This window comes from Dioscorea cayenensis, chromosome 14 (assembly GCF_009730915.1).
Source record: "Dioscorea cayenensis subsp. rotundata cultivar TDr96_F1 chromosome 14, TDr96_F1_v2_PseudoChromosome.rev07_lg8_w22 25.fasta, whole genome shotgun sequence".
In the NCBI taxonomy this organism is placed as follows: Eukaryota; Viridiplantae; Streptophyta; class Magnoliopsida; order Dioscoreales; family Dioscoreaceae; genus Dioscorea; species Dioscorea cayenensis.
The window spans coordinates 15,527,225-15,545,456 of NC_052484.1; the positions used below are offsets into that span (position 1 = coordinate 15,527,225).

General features: G+C 31.1%; 1 protein-coding gene and 1 long non-coding RNA gene across 2 annotated transcripts; both read right to left on the bottom strand.

Moving 5' to 3' along the window:
• Positions 1–2,520: 2,520 nt before the first annotated feature.
• Positions 2,521–3,996, bottom strand: LOC120275989. Its single transcript, XM_039282728.1, has 2 exons — positions 3,367–3,996; positions 2,521–2,812 (listed from the first exon to the last, which is right to left on the bottom strand). Exons 1-2 carry the CDS (start codon positions 3,795–3,797, stop codon positions 2,707–2,709), a joined length of 537 nt encoding a protein of 178 aa, XP_039138662.1. The 5' UTR covers positions 3,798–3,996; the 3' UTR covers positions 2,521–2,706.
• A 4,532-nt stretch (positions 3,997–8,528) lies between these two features.
• Positions 8,529–14,578, bottom strand: LOC120275181. The gene is made up of 3 exons (XR_005541077.1): positions 14,541–14,578; positions 9,648–9,717; positions 8,529–8,628 (listed from the first exon to the last, which is right to left on the bottom strand). It is a non-coding gene; the product is annotated as an uncharacterized LOC120275181 (long non-coding RNA).
• Between the last annotated feature and the right edge of the window lie 3,654 nt (positions 14,579–18,232).

The window sequence follows — 18,232 nt, forward strand, 5'->3', positions numbered from 1 at the left end:
CCCTTCTTGCTTTATCATCCATTCTCCTATCTATTACATATAAAATATTTAATTATATTAATAATTTCATATGAGCAATAGTTGTGAAAATAAACTTGGTTAAAATGAAATATTAATTTTAAATATTCATATACAACATTAAAATAATTTCAACAATAATAATTATGTAAAATAATTAATTCTAATAATTAAAGTGGATAATGATAAAAAGAAATTATTTATTTTAAATAATTAATTACCACAATTAGAAGACATTAATATTTATTTATATGTAGTCATTTTATATATAAAATATTATTATTGTTTTGGTTGACGGCATTCAAGTAATTTACATACAATTCTTTATCCCACTTTTTTCATTTTCAATATTTATTCTTTTCAACCAAACAACTTTTTCATTCTCATTCCCATTACCATTACCATTCTGTGATCCAAACGGACCCTTATTCTTAAAAATCCACTTACAACCTAATGGTTTGTTCCTAGGTAGCAAAGTAGTGAGCTAGGATTATTACTCCCAGTGATACAAGTATGCATAATCAAAAAATGAATCCGAGTTAGCATGTTGAAATATAAGTTTTAATTATAGCATACAATTAATTTAATTAAAATTATAAATACAAGTAAGAACATTCAAGCTTGGGATTAGGTGTGTTAAATAATGCCCTCAAATCAATTTGGTCTCCTTCTTGCAAGGGTTGCCAATGTTCTTTCAGTTGTCAGGTATATTTAACATAGCTATGGAACCTCTTCGCCTAGCACGTCTCTACAAACAGTTACTTAATTGTTAACCTAAGAATGCAAGGAGTGAATAGGAGATGAGAGACAATGAAGAAGTTTGTGGTTGATAGGTTTTACAGTAAAAGAGAGAACTGATGACTTAGGATGATGTTAATTCAAAAAAACTAGGAAGTGGTCATCCAATTTCTTTTTTCCAATGTAGGACTATCCTTGCAAAATAAACAAGATTTCTTACTTGCCTTTGGCCATTGCAAAGGAATCTAGGTCCAACCCACTTCCAACATTTGACCATAGATAACACAGTCCAACATGGACCTAAAAAAATAACTTATTCAAGTGGGCAAGGCCAAGGGCATATTGAGCATATGAACTTTTTGTCTAATTTCCAATGTGAGACTATTTTTGTAAAAGATAAGGAATTTTATTTTATACCTGAGTTTATTTTTGGGTCCAGCCTAGCTCTAACTTTGGGTCTGGATGCATCAAACTCTTGAAAGTCCATGATGGAATTGCTTCCTCTCGTTTTTTTTTATTCATTGAGTATTTAAGCATGATTCTAACTTTCTTATTTTTTTAAAGCTCTTGTTTTGACTGTGCAAGTACATATGGCATGATTTCTCTTGCACCAAGAAACTTCCAATTCCAATAAATTCAAACACAAATCCTAGTCAAGTTGAAGCTTCATAATTCAATGAATATGCTTGTCAATCTGTTGAAATGGAAAAGCAGGTTCCAGTAGCTTACTTTTAGGAATAGAGAGCATCTAGGAAAATACACTAGTGTTTCTAACTAATCTTTTCAAAACATGAATCCATTTGCAAAATTTCTATTTTTCATGCACAAGGATATGTTCTTTGATTTTTCAATTTTCACTCCTTCCGAGTTGAAGAGGAGAATGGCGGTTTGGATTCACTTTTGCTTTCCACTAATAAATTACTTAATTTATAAAAAAAAAATACTTCTAAATTTAGAAAGGAAAAAATTATAATATTTATTACATCAATATATTTTTTTCCCCCAAAAAAACAAGCCACATATCAAAGACATGTACACTTAAAATTGATTGTCGAGCTCATATATGCTCACCCAATGGATGTAGGAATTTGGCTACAAACCCGTTTTCATAGCCAGAGATGTTTTTTTTAGCACCATTATATTCGACATATTTTGAACTCTTAACAATAAAAATCTCTATGAAACATTTTTTTAGTGGAGTTACTGCCACTATGAAAAGTCCAGTCACATCAATACTTATAAAACATATCCACATATACTTAATTTATAAATAAAACCAAACTAAATATCCAAAAAAAATCTTGATTTTGTGAATATCTTTATCAATTTGTTGAATTATATAAATGAAGGTACTTTTGGAACACCAATAGTCATAAAACATATCCACATATATTAATTTTGTAAATAAAACCAAACTAAATATCCAAAAAAAATCTTGATTTTGTGAATATCTTTATCAATTTGTTGAATTATATAAATGAAGGTAATTTTGGAACACCAATAGGCATTAAATTACTAAGCACTATACTTCACTTTAATATAGAAACGTAACAATGCAAAGATTTCTTTTTAGTTTAAAATATATTTTCAAAACTAGAAGGGAACAAACAAAATATAAGGAACCAAGGCATAGCCTAGTGGTTTCCTACCTTGTTTGTGTTTGGGAGGTCTCGAGTTGAAACCGATCGAGACCAATCGCAAAAATAAAAAAAGGTGTTTGTCGCCGATTTATCGACAAACAAACAAACAAAATATAAAGGAATTTAGAAAATCCATTAAAAAAATATAAGAGTCTAAGAAATGGAACTCATCTAACATATAAATCTAATTTAATTAATTCAAATACACAAAGTAAGAAGGATGCACAAATACAAGCATCACTCCAATATTTCAAGATTTATTTCTACACAAAATGAATAAACAACCCAAGTAGTTAAAGAGCATTTAAATTTAGATCTTCACACTAGCCTTCAATTCCAACCCTTCTGTTCTTCTTTTTCCTCTTCCTTTGACCCAAATTGCTGACCAACATCCCAGTCTTGGAGTTTCTCTGTCCCTGAAATGAAACAAATAAATAAATAAATTTTTTCTCTTTTACCTTGCCACCATTTGGTTTTTAAATGTTTCTTGTCACTCTCTCTTTTTTTAATTTTACTTTATTGAAGGTTTTGACAAAATTTTTTATGTTTTAGGTGATCTTAAAATATCTTTTCCAAAAAAAAATTATTAATTTATTTATCAAAATTAATTATATATCTATATATATAGATATGCATTAAAATCATTTTAACCCAAATTAAAACATTAAAAGTTGTTCCTAATATAGCAAATTAAACAAAACTGAAAAAAAAAAATGGCAAATAATTTCGCTATTTTTCACAAATAATGAAGAAAAATTTTAAGAAAAAAAGGAAAAAAGAAAAACCTAAACTATTACCATATTAGGTAGTAGCATTTCATTCTCCTCCCCATTTAGAGGTTGGGTGTCCATAATTAAAAAAAAATAAAAGATAGAGAAAATCCTAATCTACTAATTAAAGAACTTGTGTAGCATGGGCATGTAACATTTGTAGAAACATTATCCCAAAAATAATACAAATAATTACATACCTTTTAGAACAATCAATTGAAGGAGCTTTAGAAATATGTGAACGTTGAGCTGAATTAGTAGTAAGGCTGCGAGTTAAAGAAATAGGCATGTAAACATTAAGTAAGACTCCTTCACTACTACTTCCTCTACTACTAGCACTACTTCTTCTCTTCTTTCTCTCCTTAACTAGTGAAGCACCAAAACCATCTTCTTCTATTAAAGTTTTGATCATGTCCTTAGGGGTTGTTGCACCATCATCTTGAGTCTCTTTTTGAACTAAGTCAGTGAGGGAAAGCTCGTATTCGGATTCCGGTAAGTCGTGAAGAAGGCCGAGAAGCTCTTCTCGGCTTTTCGCGATCTCGGCTGCTCTAACAGTCATTGGTTTGATTGCTACTCCTTCAATTTTCTTCCCCGGAAACCATAGTGATGGCTCTGAGCTACTTTTGATCATGATTTTGTTATGAATGAGAAGGAGGAGGAGGAGGAGAAGTACAGAGAGAGTTAGAAGAGATAAGAGAGAGTTATTAATAATAATTGGGAGTAGTTTTGGAAGGTGGTTTTAGATGTAAGGGTTGAGCAAAGGAAAAGGAGAAAGGAGTGTTGTTTATAGGAGTAGAGATTTGGGAGAGTTATGGAGAGTGGTTGACTTGGTGGGGTGATGGGGGGGAGACCATTCAAAGGAGAATGGCTCTTTTGATAAAGAAGGAAAATGGGTGTCTTAGCATGAAATATGGTCTAGAAGATCTTAGGAAATAAGGAATGGGATTTTTGTAGTTCTAGAGTTGCTATAATGGTGCCAAACTTGACTAAGTTTTCATCCTGATTCTTCCTAGCAACCTCTCAAAGAATTTGCACCTTCTTGAAGAATTGGAAGGGAGGGATAAATATATATAATATTTATATGCACATAGACTGTATATATATATATATATATATATGATGAAAGGATTTAAAATTATTGGAAAAGGGTCACAAGCAATGAAAATTAAAAAGAACAAAGAAAAAAATTGTATGTAAGAATTAGAAAGAGACTTCGTATAGTTTATTTTATTGAAAAAAAAAGTGGCATATCAGACTTTGAATGAGAATACACGGATTTTACTTTATTAATCAATCTGAAAATTCTTTTAAAATTACTCAGACATAGGACAAACCAAACTTTCTCTAACTTATATAGAAACACACAAAAATCCTAAATATATCCTAAAATTTTAACATATCAAAAAAATTAAAAAAAAAAAACCTAAAGTAAGTTTAGATTGGTTTAAATAATACAATTACATCATGTAAGCTCATAAAATTCAAAACTAACTCAGAAAAAAAAAATCATTTTAACTCAACTTAAAATGTCAAAAGTTGTTATAAAGTTGATAAATAAAATAAAATAAAAATGAGAGCGACAAGTTATATTGAAAAATTAGGGAGTGACCAAATTATTTATAATTCTATATCAACATATATAAGAAAAATTTGGTTAAAGTACATTATGGTTTGTCTTTTTATCAATTCGGAGCTTGTGGTTTGAGTTATGACATTTGGCTAAATTGTTTGTAAAAAAGTACCAAAATTTTTAACTCCATATATATATATATATATATATATATATATATATATATATATATATATATATATATATATATATATATATATATATATATTTGTGTGTGAGATATTTTCTTGCCACAATGCTTAAAATTAGCTTCTTCTACCTTTGGATAATGTTTATAGTCTTGTCAAAAAGAAATAAAGATCATTTTGTTACTTTCCAAAGTAGCTTAAGTATCAAATTGAAGATATTTCGAACCAATCATCAAATTACTCCTACAACATTAACAAATTTCAACATATTTTTTATAGTAATATATCCCAATTCTTAGTAGGTCTAATACATATATACATATATTGTTATCACTAAATGTTTTGGTTTGAGTCGATATTTGATCAAACTGGTAACATTTAATTGTATTATTATTATTATTATTATTATTATTATTATGTAAATTTTCATATCTACAAGATGATGTGATTTTTCATATTTACTGGAACAATTTAAAATTTTTAATGAACTTCAGTAAATGTGATAAACAATTCTTAAAAAAAATCATTAAATGACTCATTTTAAGTTACAATTAAATTAAACTCAATGGGCCAAGCCATAATTTCTAGCACACTTTATAGACATAAAGTTTATGCATCATACACAGGACACTAACGTGTAGGCCATTCCTTTAATTGAGGCATCATTTTAAGGGATTTGTTCCTTATCTTTGTAACTTATGTCCCTGCCATTTTCCTTTTCATTAAGTTAACAACTCTAATAATCTAATAAGAGTCCATTCTTTCCCTCAATCATGCAACTCTTAATTAAATCATATTGCTAATACAAAACAAATAGGCGACAATCTCCTTTTACTTAAAAAAAATAAAGAAGTGAAATTAATATTTTTAATATATTTATACTTCAGTATACATGTATTTTGGGATTCGAATTTAGATCATTCTCAAAGTGAACACTTTATAAAAAAAAACCTCAATACTAATCAGTTGAGAGATTATCAATAAACCAATTTCAACTGAACAATCTCCATAACATCCCTTAAATGGAATCGTACAAAAAAAAACAAACTCATTATTTTTTTCCTTTTCTCTTTGAGAGTTAATGAATGAATACGACTTTAGAAAGAAAAAGAGAGAAAGAACCAGCTTATGGGACCCAATAAGTTTAGACTTTATTTTGGAGGGGACGAGTTTGTCTTTCATTATGTCTAAGAAAACTTTAATGTTGGTGGCTAATTAATCACTTTTTGAAAACTTATATTGCAAGGAATAAAGACCAAGTCCAAAGGTCTACATGCTCATGTTGCTCATGTGAGCTTATGTGTAATAGGAAGAAAGTTTCTAGCACTTGAGAGAAAAGACAAATATAGCAATTAAAAATAATTTAAAATTGTATGTCCCAATTCTTTCTATCTTGTCTTTCAAATTTTACTATATGAAATTTTAATTTTTAAATCTATTGTTACAATGGTAAAAATTTCTTGCATTCATTATCTACTTGAGCAAAATGTATTTAAATTAAAATAATTTTTTTTTTCAAGTATCCATCCATTTTGAGGTATAAAATAATAGTTAACAATAATAGAGAATCGGAAAAAAAAAATTAAAAGAGTAAGAAGACAATGCAAATACACGGAATTTGCAAGGGTCGGTGATGTGGCTGTCTCCTTAGGAGTGGAGCAGCTATATTTTTTTTTATTAATTGAATAATTAATTAAAGTTATATGAATTTATAGATAAAACCCTAATCATTGTAAATTATAAAATTACCCTTGTAACGTATTGCGGGGGTGTTATCCTGCACCCCCAATCTGTATGGAGCGGAGTAGAATGGAGGTACACGAACTCTTCATCTTGAAAATTGTTTTTATGAGATATATTTAGCACATGATTTATGGGAGATTATAATCTCATCTACCACTTCAATCCCAATCTTACTAAGCATATTTATGATTTTTCAGATTCATGAACTTATTAAAAAAATTCATAAATGCCCAAAAGTTACCCTCTCATGACCTCTTTTTATAAAATTGAATTATTTGATAATTATTAAACAATTATTAACATTAGACAACTATTATTTTATTAAAAAATGTAAATTTTGTCATTAAAAATATTATGTTAATTAGCACTAGTGAAGCCAAAGTTTGATCTACTCTGTATAAAAGTTCTCCCCAAAAAATTTAGAACTTCCACATCAACCCCAGATCCTAACCAAACATAATGAACTAGGGATGATCACAATCAAGAATTTGAGCCAACTATATATTTAGAGAATGTGAGACACAAGTAACTTGTATTATTTACCATCGTGTAACATTTCTTCAAACTCTCCCATCTTTTATGAGGCCTACGAAAACTATTTGTTCTTTTGGGTTTTCTAGTAAAAATTTTACTTGTTGGCTAAACAAAAAATAACATAGCGCAACCGTCAAAGATTGAAAATTTTATATGAGAGGTTGAGTGTTTACATCCCGCTTAAAGCATAAATAGTGGCTTATCTACTTGGCCATTTTTTTAGGAACCGGGATATAGCATAGCGGTTCTCACAATGTCTTATGAGTGAATGGTCCTTAGTTTGAGCCCCTCAGCTCTCAATACACAAGTCCCCTATAAGAGATCTATGTGAGGAGCACTTTTCCTTCCCTCCCCTCCAAGGTTGTATGACGGGGAGGATTTATATTCATAAAATCTATGAATCATCGTAACTGATGCACATCCACACACACACACACACATATATATATATATATATATATATATATATATATATATATATGTTTTTTTGACTAACAGTGCTTATTAGTTTTAGGAAAAAAAATCCTTATTGGATAATATAGGTGAACTTAGAATAACTTCTATATATTATAGTTTCATAACTTGTTTAAACTAGCCTCATGAGAAGTTGGTTAGCAAGGGTAAACTTTAGCAACAATAAAATCTCGTTCCAGTCTATAAAAATATTGGGTTAAGTCAGACGAAAGAACAACCTTTCAAACGTCATTTTTCTCATTTTAATTGAGAGAATCAAGTTTTTTATTTTTAAAAATTCATTTAACATAGAAAGTATTTTTAGTCCTTTTTTTTTACTAATAGGCGACAAGTGCCCCATTTAAGGGATTGTCAAAGAGATAGACAGCTACAGAGGTGCACTACTTATGATGGCTTACAGACCTCCTAAAAAATTCTCCTTCCCTACAACCCTAAAGGGGTGAAACCATTGTTTCTCCCTCAAGGGGCCCACACCCTAGCTTATGAATAGTATTGTCTTAGAGTGTATCGCGCATGAACAGGTCAAGAATTAACTGTCACGCCCCGACCCGCTGGCTAGATGCATAACAACCATTGCGACAACCTAAGGAGGGATACCTACACCACTCAACCCTCAAGTTGTCGCAAGGCTAACAAAATCTTTGGAATAAGCAACACTGAACAGAACATACAAAATGAGAAATATATACCTAGATACACAGGAGAAGCAACAATATGATAACCTAATATAAGAGTTCAATAAAAATGCTCGTCTCAAATGCAATAAAATTTCCAAGAAACTAGACAAGCAAACAAACCAAGTATACAGAGTTCAAACACACTAGTGGATCATGTCCTTATACAACATGTTCATGCTAAAAAAAACAACCATGCATAATACTAGAATAAGAAAGACAGGAAGTAAGTGAGTGCCCAGCACTTTGCCTCGCCACCAGGCTACTGGCTGCCAAAGCCTAGAAGAAAGAGAGAGGGTGAATAAACTAAGTCACTGAGTGAGTGGGTTAGTACAATTCTAAAAGAATATCAAACAAGTTGAAGAAATGTCAACGACCACACTTTTAAAAAAATACATATAACTTTGAATGATATAACATTTTTCACATCATATATATGTTGCTGAAATCCATAACCATCAAACATAATTCATTTGATTAGCATAAGAGTTTCACGTGTGGAAATCATCCTCAAGAATAATAAAATTTTTAAAACATCTCAACATAGAATGGTCATCAAAACTCTTATTCTTTTCAATGTTTAAAACCAGAGATCAAAGCAAGAGGTGTTCCACATAAGACACATGAATTTTCAAATATCATGATTCATCTCGGTAAATCGATTAATGGTCTACAAAACCCTCTAAACTATAGTCATAACTGCAGCTAAGTTCAGAGCCATCAAGGCTCTCATGTCCTTGACATCAACCCACTGGTTCCATATGGTGACTCCCGGCTCCCGATGTATCATCCAAATCAAGGTTCTACGCGCAACCTAAAGAGGACAAGAAAACGGATCCTCCACACCACCTCTAAAGGCGAGAACCCCTTACTGCAGCTGGTAGGTTGCAACACCATCACCATCAAAACATAAATATAAAACAAGGCTGAAGCCCACATAACCATAAAAGGTTAACAACATCAAGTATCCCGATATTACTCAGTGGATTCAAGTTTCAAACATATTAAAATGTCCACATGCCTAGAATGAGTATCATTTCCACATAGATCAATGTCACAAGTATAGTATGGGTATAAGATATCACACTTCATTTCAAACTTAATATATCAATATAACCATAAACATTTGCAATAAATATCAGGACTCTTGCTCATAATTCAATAGTATAGAAAGTTATTTCCAAACTTATCAAAACATCATTTCATAATGATAAAAGCATGGAAACCTCACAAATGAAACAAGAAAGATTTGCAAGTATTATTCTAATAAAATCATGCAATCACAAAACCCCACTCACAACTTAGGCGAGAAAATCACAAGTAGCTACTCCTCCGCTGGCTCCTTGCCTTGCAACGAACACTCACCACCTAACTAACCAAATGCACACACAAGGAACAACCAAGAATTAAACAAAAAAGACAAGAATGAAACCCTAGGTTATGAATTCCATGCAACCCTAAATCGATCCTAAGGTTGGCTCAAAACTAGGTTTCAAGGTTTTCAATAAATTCTTAAAGGTTTGAGCTTCACTCTAAACCAAAGAATCCAAAGAAACACCCAAATTCTACTGGTGCTATAACAATGCTACAGTGACCAAGCTACAATGACCAAGAACCCTAGCAAGCAATGGTTCATGGATACAATTACACAAGGAAATTAAACATAGAGATGCAAATCATACTCTCGAGATCGGACAGCAATAAATAAGAAGAACAACAAAGATTAAGTCTCATACCAACCCCTACATCATTCATCCAATAAACACAACGGAGAGAAGGAAGAGGAGAGATTTACCTCAAGATTTCAAGGATCAAGATGGATGGATATTGGGCTTCAAGGTTGGAAGAACATGGGCTAACAATCTCTCTTCTTGCTCCAAAGATAGCTCAAGGAAGAGGAGAAAGGGCTGGAGGAAGAGAAAACCAAAGAGAGAGAGAAAGGAAGACACCAACAAAAGAAGGCCAAAAATGCCTTAAAACTAATCAGGGTGTGCCTTGCTAGGGGTGCTGCAGGCACACGCATCCCGTAAGACCGCACGCACTACTGGCACACGCAGCTTACAGGGGCTCATCTGGCGCGCCCTGCAGGCGGCCGAATTGCTGCCAACAGGCATGGGTACGCGGCCCAACCTGTAGCTCAGTCTAAACGACCAAGGCAAAAACAAACAGGCTCGAACACAAGTTCGAGTCAACAAACATATGAAAAAGTCAAAACATCATAAGAACAGTACTGCTGGGAAATAAATTCGAGCCCTTGCCCTCCACCTACACACTATTGTGTCATACCATTGGGCTATCCAATGGTTAACTATTCTTAGTCTTTTCTATAGAGATTAGTCGGCTTGCATAATTTCAAAGAAATCATAAAAAATAAACTAAAATATTTAATTGATCCTTGCTTATCTAACAAAAATAAATAAATATATATATTCGTGGAACATGATAGTGTAGAAATTAAGCCGGATGGTAAGAAATTATCACTAAAGCATATACCTCGACCCTTTTCATTATTATTATTATTATTATTATTATTATTATTATTATTATAGAAATTGTTCATATTATCCATCCAAGTTTCTTATTTGATCAAAAAATCATTGGGTATTTGTGTATTCCCAAAAAATCTTTCTTTTTTATGATAGTTTATTTTTCAGTCCCTTTGTTAGAAACGGAGCTGACGTTGACCGAAATGCCCCTTAGCTTCTTTAAAAGAGAACACATAATATTGTACAAAAAACTAAAATATTAAACATAAAAAACAAATATTAAACGAAAAAGTAACATATTAAGTGAAAACTTATGTTGTTACACATAAACACGCAATGTTAAACACAAAATATACTTAACAAACAGAAAGCATATTTTGTAAGCGGGGCCAAATTGGATTTTTAGATAAAATTGACGGGGTAAGCTGTAGGGATTGAAAAAGAAGTAAACAGAAAAATGAGGGACTGTAGAGGATATTGAAATATCAGAGGGGCTGTAGAGGATATTTGAAAAGTTGCAAGGGCAAATAAATAATTTTTCTTTATTATTATTATTATTATTATTATTATTATTATTATTATTATTATTTTGACAATATGAACAAATAACCACCACTCACACATCCACCTAACACTCAACCATGCTTTGAGAAAGAGTCAAGCCCTAGACCTTACGCCGGTGATGATATGTCCTAACCCTTCAATAGGAAGTTAGTGAAAAAAGAAGCCAATTAAAGCAATGGGTAAGGTTGATTTGTTTTTTTTTATAATTTTATTTTATTTTTAAAGAAAGAACTAGGGATAAGATAGTTATGGTACCCTCTTGAGAACCAACATTTCTAGCCATGACTAGGTAAATTTGGCATTGGTAGATGCAAAATTTAACATATACCATGAGTATTTATAATTAGCTATGCACTAATTTAAAACGATGATGGATGAAATACATTAAAGCATGAGATAAAAGAAAAGCATGGTAAGTGAGAGAAATTATGGGAGGGAAAATCAAAACAAGTGGTTGATTTTAGAATTGTTGATGGTTCAGTGAAGTACATAGCCATGTATGATGATGTTGTGGTTTAACAAAGGTTGGTTGCATCAAGATAGCCATATGTTTTGAGCTCTATGATACCTATGGATCAAATCAAAGTTCACAATTAATTAAGTGGTTAAATTAGAATTTAGTTTAATAAATTATAACTCTAATTATGAGAATGTTTAAGTGACTGAAAAATAATTGTTGTAATTGATCACTTACCAATTTGAATAGAAGTGTATTTAACAGAAAGTTGTGGCCTACTCGTAGTGTTGCTTGCATGATTAATTGGAGGTGTGATGCAACAAGTGATTTAAGTAATGGCAATTAGTTTCATATATTATTATTTTTAACTTACTTTTGCTTAGATGGATATTATGACATTGACGAAAGTTGAAACTAAAAAAACCGGTTTGTCAAAAGATAAAGTAATATATATATATATATATATATATATATATATATATATATATATATATATATATATATATATATATTAAACTAAAACATAAAATAAAATATCTACGTTTGATGGAGCAAAAGTTGAAGAAAAGAATAATGTTTAATTAGTCGGAGAGGTATTGCAAAGAAGAACAATATTAAAGAGATATGATAAAGGAACAAAAGGAGTGGTTTTCGTGCAAAGTTGTTAAATATCATAAGTGTTCTGCAACAATCAAAAGATTAAAAATGAAGAATATCAAGTACACATAAAAATTTATGTGGTTTGGTGATTTACGTCTATAAAGAGAATATTTTTTTTTTAAAGAAAACTGATACAAAAATAACCGGAAACCTAGCTATAATGGAAATACAAAATATAACCCTCTTAAAAAATATTTAAATTACACTAAATAATATATAAAAAAATAGTGAGATCTATTTAATTTTTTTTTTTGGTTGAGCTCTCAAAATTTCAAATGAGGTTATAATTAGAAGTTGATCACCCAAAAATTGAAAATATCTCAACAAAAAATTTATTTATAAGTGAAAGGAGAAACAATTTACCCTCAATAAATTAAATATTAGTGAAGATAGAGTTCTGTTACGTAAATAGAGCTTGGGCTGTAAATGCTTGGGAGGCATGAGTAAATCAAGATAATTCAAGCTCGGCTCGTTCTCATTCGAGCTCGAGTTACACAACTCAAGCTTGGTTTGAGCTCAAATCATTGCTACCATACATCAAAATACACAACCAGTCGAGTCATGCAAAAATACTAAATTTTTTATCGTGCATCATTAAAATCCAAATACTTTATCTACTTTATATATATATATATATATATATATTAAATCCAAATACTTAACCCTCTCTCATGTATTATCACTTATGTCATCACTCCAATAAATATAATTTTTAATAAAAGTAACAAGCATTATATATATTAGAAAATATACGAAAGCTAAAAATTGATCTTTCAGCCCACGCACCTTTCACCCGATGACATGAAGTTTGAACAACAAACTCACAATCACAACTGAAGATCTATTACTATCACTGTATCTCTAGTAAAACTTGAACTTGAAACCTATTAACTATCTCACAGATATTTTTAACAACGGCATTATGTGACAAGAAAGCTGATGTGGTACAAGCATTAATGATGTGGCAAATAAAGTGACTTAGCAAAAACACATGATGATGTGGCAAACAATGGTGACAAGTATGATGATGTGGCTAACACATGGTGACATGGCGCATGAAGATATAAAGGCTAGAAGATCTTGGTAATATTCTCACTAATCCATAAGAAGAAAATACTATTTTTAGCATGAGTATCAAGGTAAAAGATCTTTCTTGAAGAGCAATTTTATCTTAGATATGATTTAATATATCTTCGGTAAGATCTAAGATGATAAATCTATCTTTGGTAAACTCTTTTCATGAGAGGTCTATTTCTAAAGACATGATTAATTAATTGATTGGCAAGATTATCATGAAGATTGCATGGAGCATAAGTTGGTATAAAGGCTAATTATGGGAGGAGCTATTCAAGGATACAAGTCATATATGATGAGATTTGATTGAAGATTTGAAGACCCAAGCAAGGATGATTAAAGATCATGCTTGAAGATATTCAAGGCTAAACTTAGATAAGAGAAGATCAAGTATAGTAACAATATATTGAAGACCCAAATTTGAATGAATGAAGATCAAGTTTGTGGATTTTTATGAAGACCAAACTTGAAACAAGTTTGAAAAGAAGATTGGGAGATCTTTAGTGACCATCTTTGGTGAGATGGGTTTGTGCCTTGGTGGGTGGAACCCTCAGGAGAGGGGTTTACGGAAATGATGTGAGGAAGGAAGCGGTTGCAAGTAGGATGAGCTCTTGATAAAGGTTGAAGGTCTCACAAGTTCGGTTGTAACTGGGCTAGAACTCAGTCAGGTTCAGCAAGATAGCCAATGTTGCAAGTCTGGTTGCAACTGGTGTTGCAATATCTAACTTTGGAAGGTATCCAAGTTAGGAAACCGTGGAGAAGTCTAAAAGAGGAAGATCTATTAGGACGTAGATGCATCTTTAGAAAATACCCTATTTGAAGATCTAAGATGAGCCACGCATGAGAGACCCTGGAGTGTGGATTGAGGAAAGTGGGCATCGGGCAATCTTGAGAGGTTTTTTTTGCTATTGTGTGAGTGAGAGAATGTGTTGTAATTTTCATTTTTTTACCTCTTTTAGTGGATTACTTTCTCCAAACTCGGGCCGCTAGATGTAGGCAAGGTTGTGCCAAACTAAGTAACCAACTTGTGTATGTCTCTTCTTTCTTGCATGATTGTATATATGTGATTTCATTATTTGTGAGATTGAAGAAAAATTATCACATACCTACCATCCGAAACTAACATACATATATGTGTGTGTATATATATATATATATATATATATATATGATGTGAGAAACACTCAACCAATTGATAATGGAAGAACATTAGTGCAAAGGGATTTGATTATTTTGCCGTTGGTCAGTAGTGGTTGAATAATAAATTGGTAGGGTTACATCCTTTTCTTACGTACTTTTGTATTTTCTAATTATAATTAACCTCTTTAGGTCCCATTAGACATAATGGTGTTGGATTTAATAGGATGAATTTTATATACAATTATATTTTATGGGTTCTATCATCAATGCATTCATTTGTGAGTTTTTGTGTTCATTGTTGAGTATAAAGATAAAGGTTCTTATATTTTGAAGTTATTTAGATGATGAAACTCCAGTAATTATTTCTATTTATTATTCAATATTATTCAGTGCAACAAGTATAAACATAATTATCATATCAAGTATTACGACAAACATTTAAATATATTCTATTGTTTGCATTCTTTTGTGAAATGATATGAGAATTTTGTTTTCACTGCAAGGATGAAATGAATGCAAGACCAGCACACTTGATGGCAAACATTAAGATATTGCTTTATCTCCCACTAAACTTGGCATATTTTTTAAGATTGAATTTAATTCAAAAGTTTACTAGAAGGATTTGAAGCAATCATGGCAGTTTAGAGGAATAAAATACACCTATTTGAATTAAATCATTTTACAATAAAATAAAAAGCATTAGTAACTTACCCACCATTAAAAAGAATAAAATAATAACCCAATTGATTAAAAAAAACCTCAATTTACATAAGTATACTTAATCGTTCAATCTTAGTTCTATTTTAATTAAATGAGATTGAGATGCAAAAACTTTCAACTTGAGGATTAAAAAAAATCCGTGTGCGAAAATGATTGGTTATAATACAATGGAAATGACAAAACATAATAAAAAATTCTACACATTTATTCTCTTTACCATGAGAGAATACGATAGACTTTATAAAACTAATTTTTCTAAAAAAAAACTAAATTATTACTTGTTTTATTGATAAATCTTCTCTGAACTAGAATAAAAATGTATTGCATATTTTTAAGTTTTAATTAAAAATTAAAAATATACAAAACATATTGGATGAAACATTTGGTTCCAAGGGAGAAAGAAAACATATATTGGTGTAAATCTAATTACATAATATAATTATAATTTTTTAAAAATGGGTGAGCTTTGTGCCACTACAAGAGTAAAAGCTCCAGCCAATAATGGATGACAAGATTAATGACAACTTTTTAGGAGAGGAAATGCAATCAATAAAAAAAAAAAAATTCTTCTGTTTTTGTAATGCAATGAATCATCTCCAATTTTTAGGTGATGTTTGGATAGACCAGAATTATAACATAATCCATGCAATATGCTATAATTTAATATTTTTTTTAAAATTATGTCATATTAATTGTTTGGATACTTATTTTAGAGTATAAAATTATGACATAGTATAGATATTATGGTATAAAAAAATATTCCACTTTTACTGAAATATTTTTTCATTGTAAAAAATTTCTTTTTTTTATTATCCAACCACCAGTCTATCGGTGGCTCGGCCAACCTCCGACGACCAGCTATTAGTCTGGTCGGCAGTCTAGCCGGCCTCCGGTGACCGGTCATCTGTCCACTGGCCTCCAGTGACACACCGGTGATCCACCGGTGGTCCGGCTGGCTGGTCTCTGGTGATACGCCAGTGGTCCACTAGTAGTCCGGCCGGTCTCGACGACTAGTCACCGGTTTACCGGCAGTCTAATCATCCACCGGTCAATCACCGTAATTTTTTTTATTTTGTTAACCAACCACTAATTCTGTAAAAATAAAATATGTAAAAATTTCTGTAATAATTATTTATATTTTTTACATAATAAAATTATATCATATTTTTTTTATTTTACAGTAAATCAGACCCTTTATTCATATGAAATCATGGTTTGGTAATTCAATTAATATGTTCATCTAGCTCCTTCTATATATCTGAAACTTTGCATAAAATATTCAATTAAGTAGGCCATCTAGCTAGGCCATGCATCATGAATTCAGAAGGTGGTGCTTCAATTCATCTGCTGATATGTTTGTTCCTTTTGAAACTTTGTATTTAATACTCAAGCTTTCAACATTTTGCATCATACCATAACTATCCACAGACAGCTTTCACAATTATCATAATTTATGCCAATTTTGTCCAATGAAGAGACAATAAACTACCTGTGTATTAATAGATGAGCTTGAGTCTATCTACTTAGTAGGGGTGGACATGGGCCGGGCTGGGTCGGGTCTGGGCTGGGCTAGACTCAAAAATACAGCCCATATATTCGGGCTGGGCCGGGCACATGTTCGGGACTAAATTGTCTCTAGTCCAAACCCCGACCCATTTGATTGTCATTAGGCCAGGCCCATTTCAACCCAACCCAAAAAAATAAATAATGTTTTTATGAAATAATTGAAATAACTAAATAAAACTACTACTACAACCCCTAAAATTTTTTCAAACAATTAAAAAAAATACAACACAAGTATTATAAATGGTTCAAATAAATTCTATATAAATAAGTAGTAATATTATCAACAAATATTACATCAAGTACAAATATACCATTCATAAAAAACAAATATTACATCAAGTACAAATATACCATTCATAAAAAACAAATATTAATAAGTAGTACAAGGGTTCAACATGAGTTTCATAAGTAGCAAATATTACATAAGTAGTACAATGATTCAAAAAGAGTTTCATAAGTAGTAGAATATTACATAAGTAGTACAATGGTTCTACAAGAGTTTCATAAGAAGCAAATATTACATAAGTAGTACAATAGTTCAACAATTGTCCCATAAGAAGCAAATATTACATAATTAAAATCACCAAAGAATTAATTCTTGATCCCCATCAAATAGATTAAAGAAGATAATAACCTATGCAAAACACCATTAAACAAAATGTTAATATAAACATATATAAAAAAGTAGCCTAAAATTTAAAATATTTAAAGAAAATACCTATGTTGAAAAGTCGTCCACAGAATCTGAACTTGAAGATAAATCATTTTCTTCAACACCAACCACCCCATCGTATATGAAAGAATTCACCATCACAAGGAAGAAAACCCCGCTGGTTAAGACGACTCTTAAGCAATGAAACAACACAATCGTTTGTACTCGGATTATCCAAAGTGATACTAAATAGTTTATGTTGAATGTTCCATTGAGCAACACGTGTATTAATTTCATCTTCAATAGAAAAAGTCGTCATACGGAGGTGGAATGAGTTTAAAATGGATAAGCCTCTTATGCAACAACCATTCATGATCAATAAAATGCTGCCCGTAACACAAATATAGTGATCTTCGATGATAGATTTCCAAGTGTCCGATGTTAAGCATATTCTACTAGGGCACTCAATCAATATGTCTTTCAAATTCGCTCTTTCCCGCTTATATAGCAACATAATATCTCTTTTGATTGTTTTTTTCTACTCATCATTTTAAATTCAGGGAC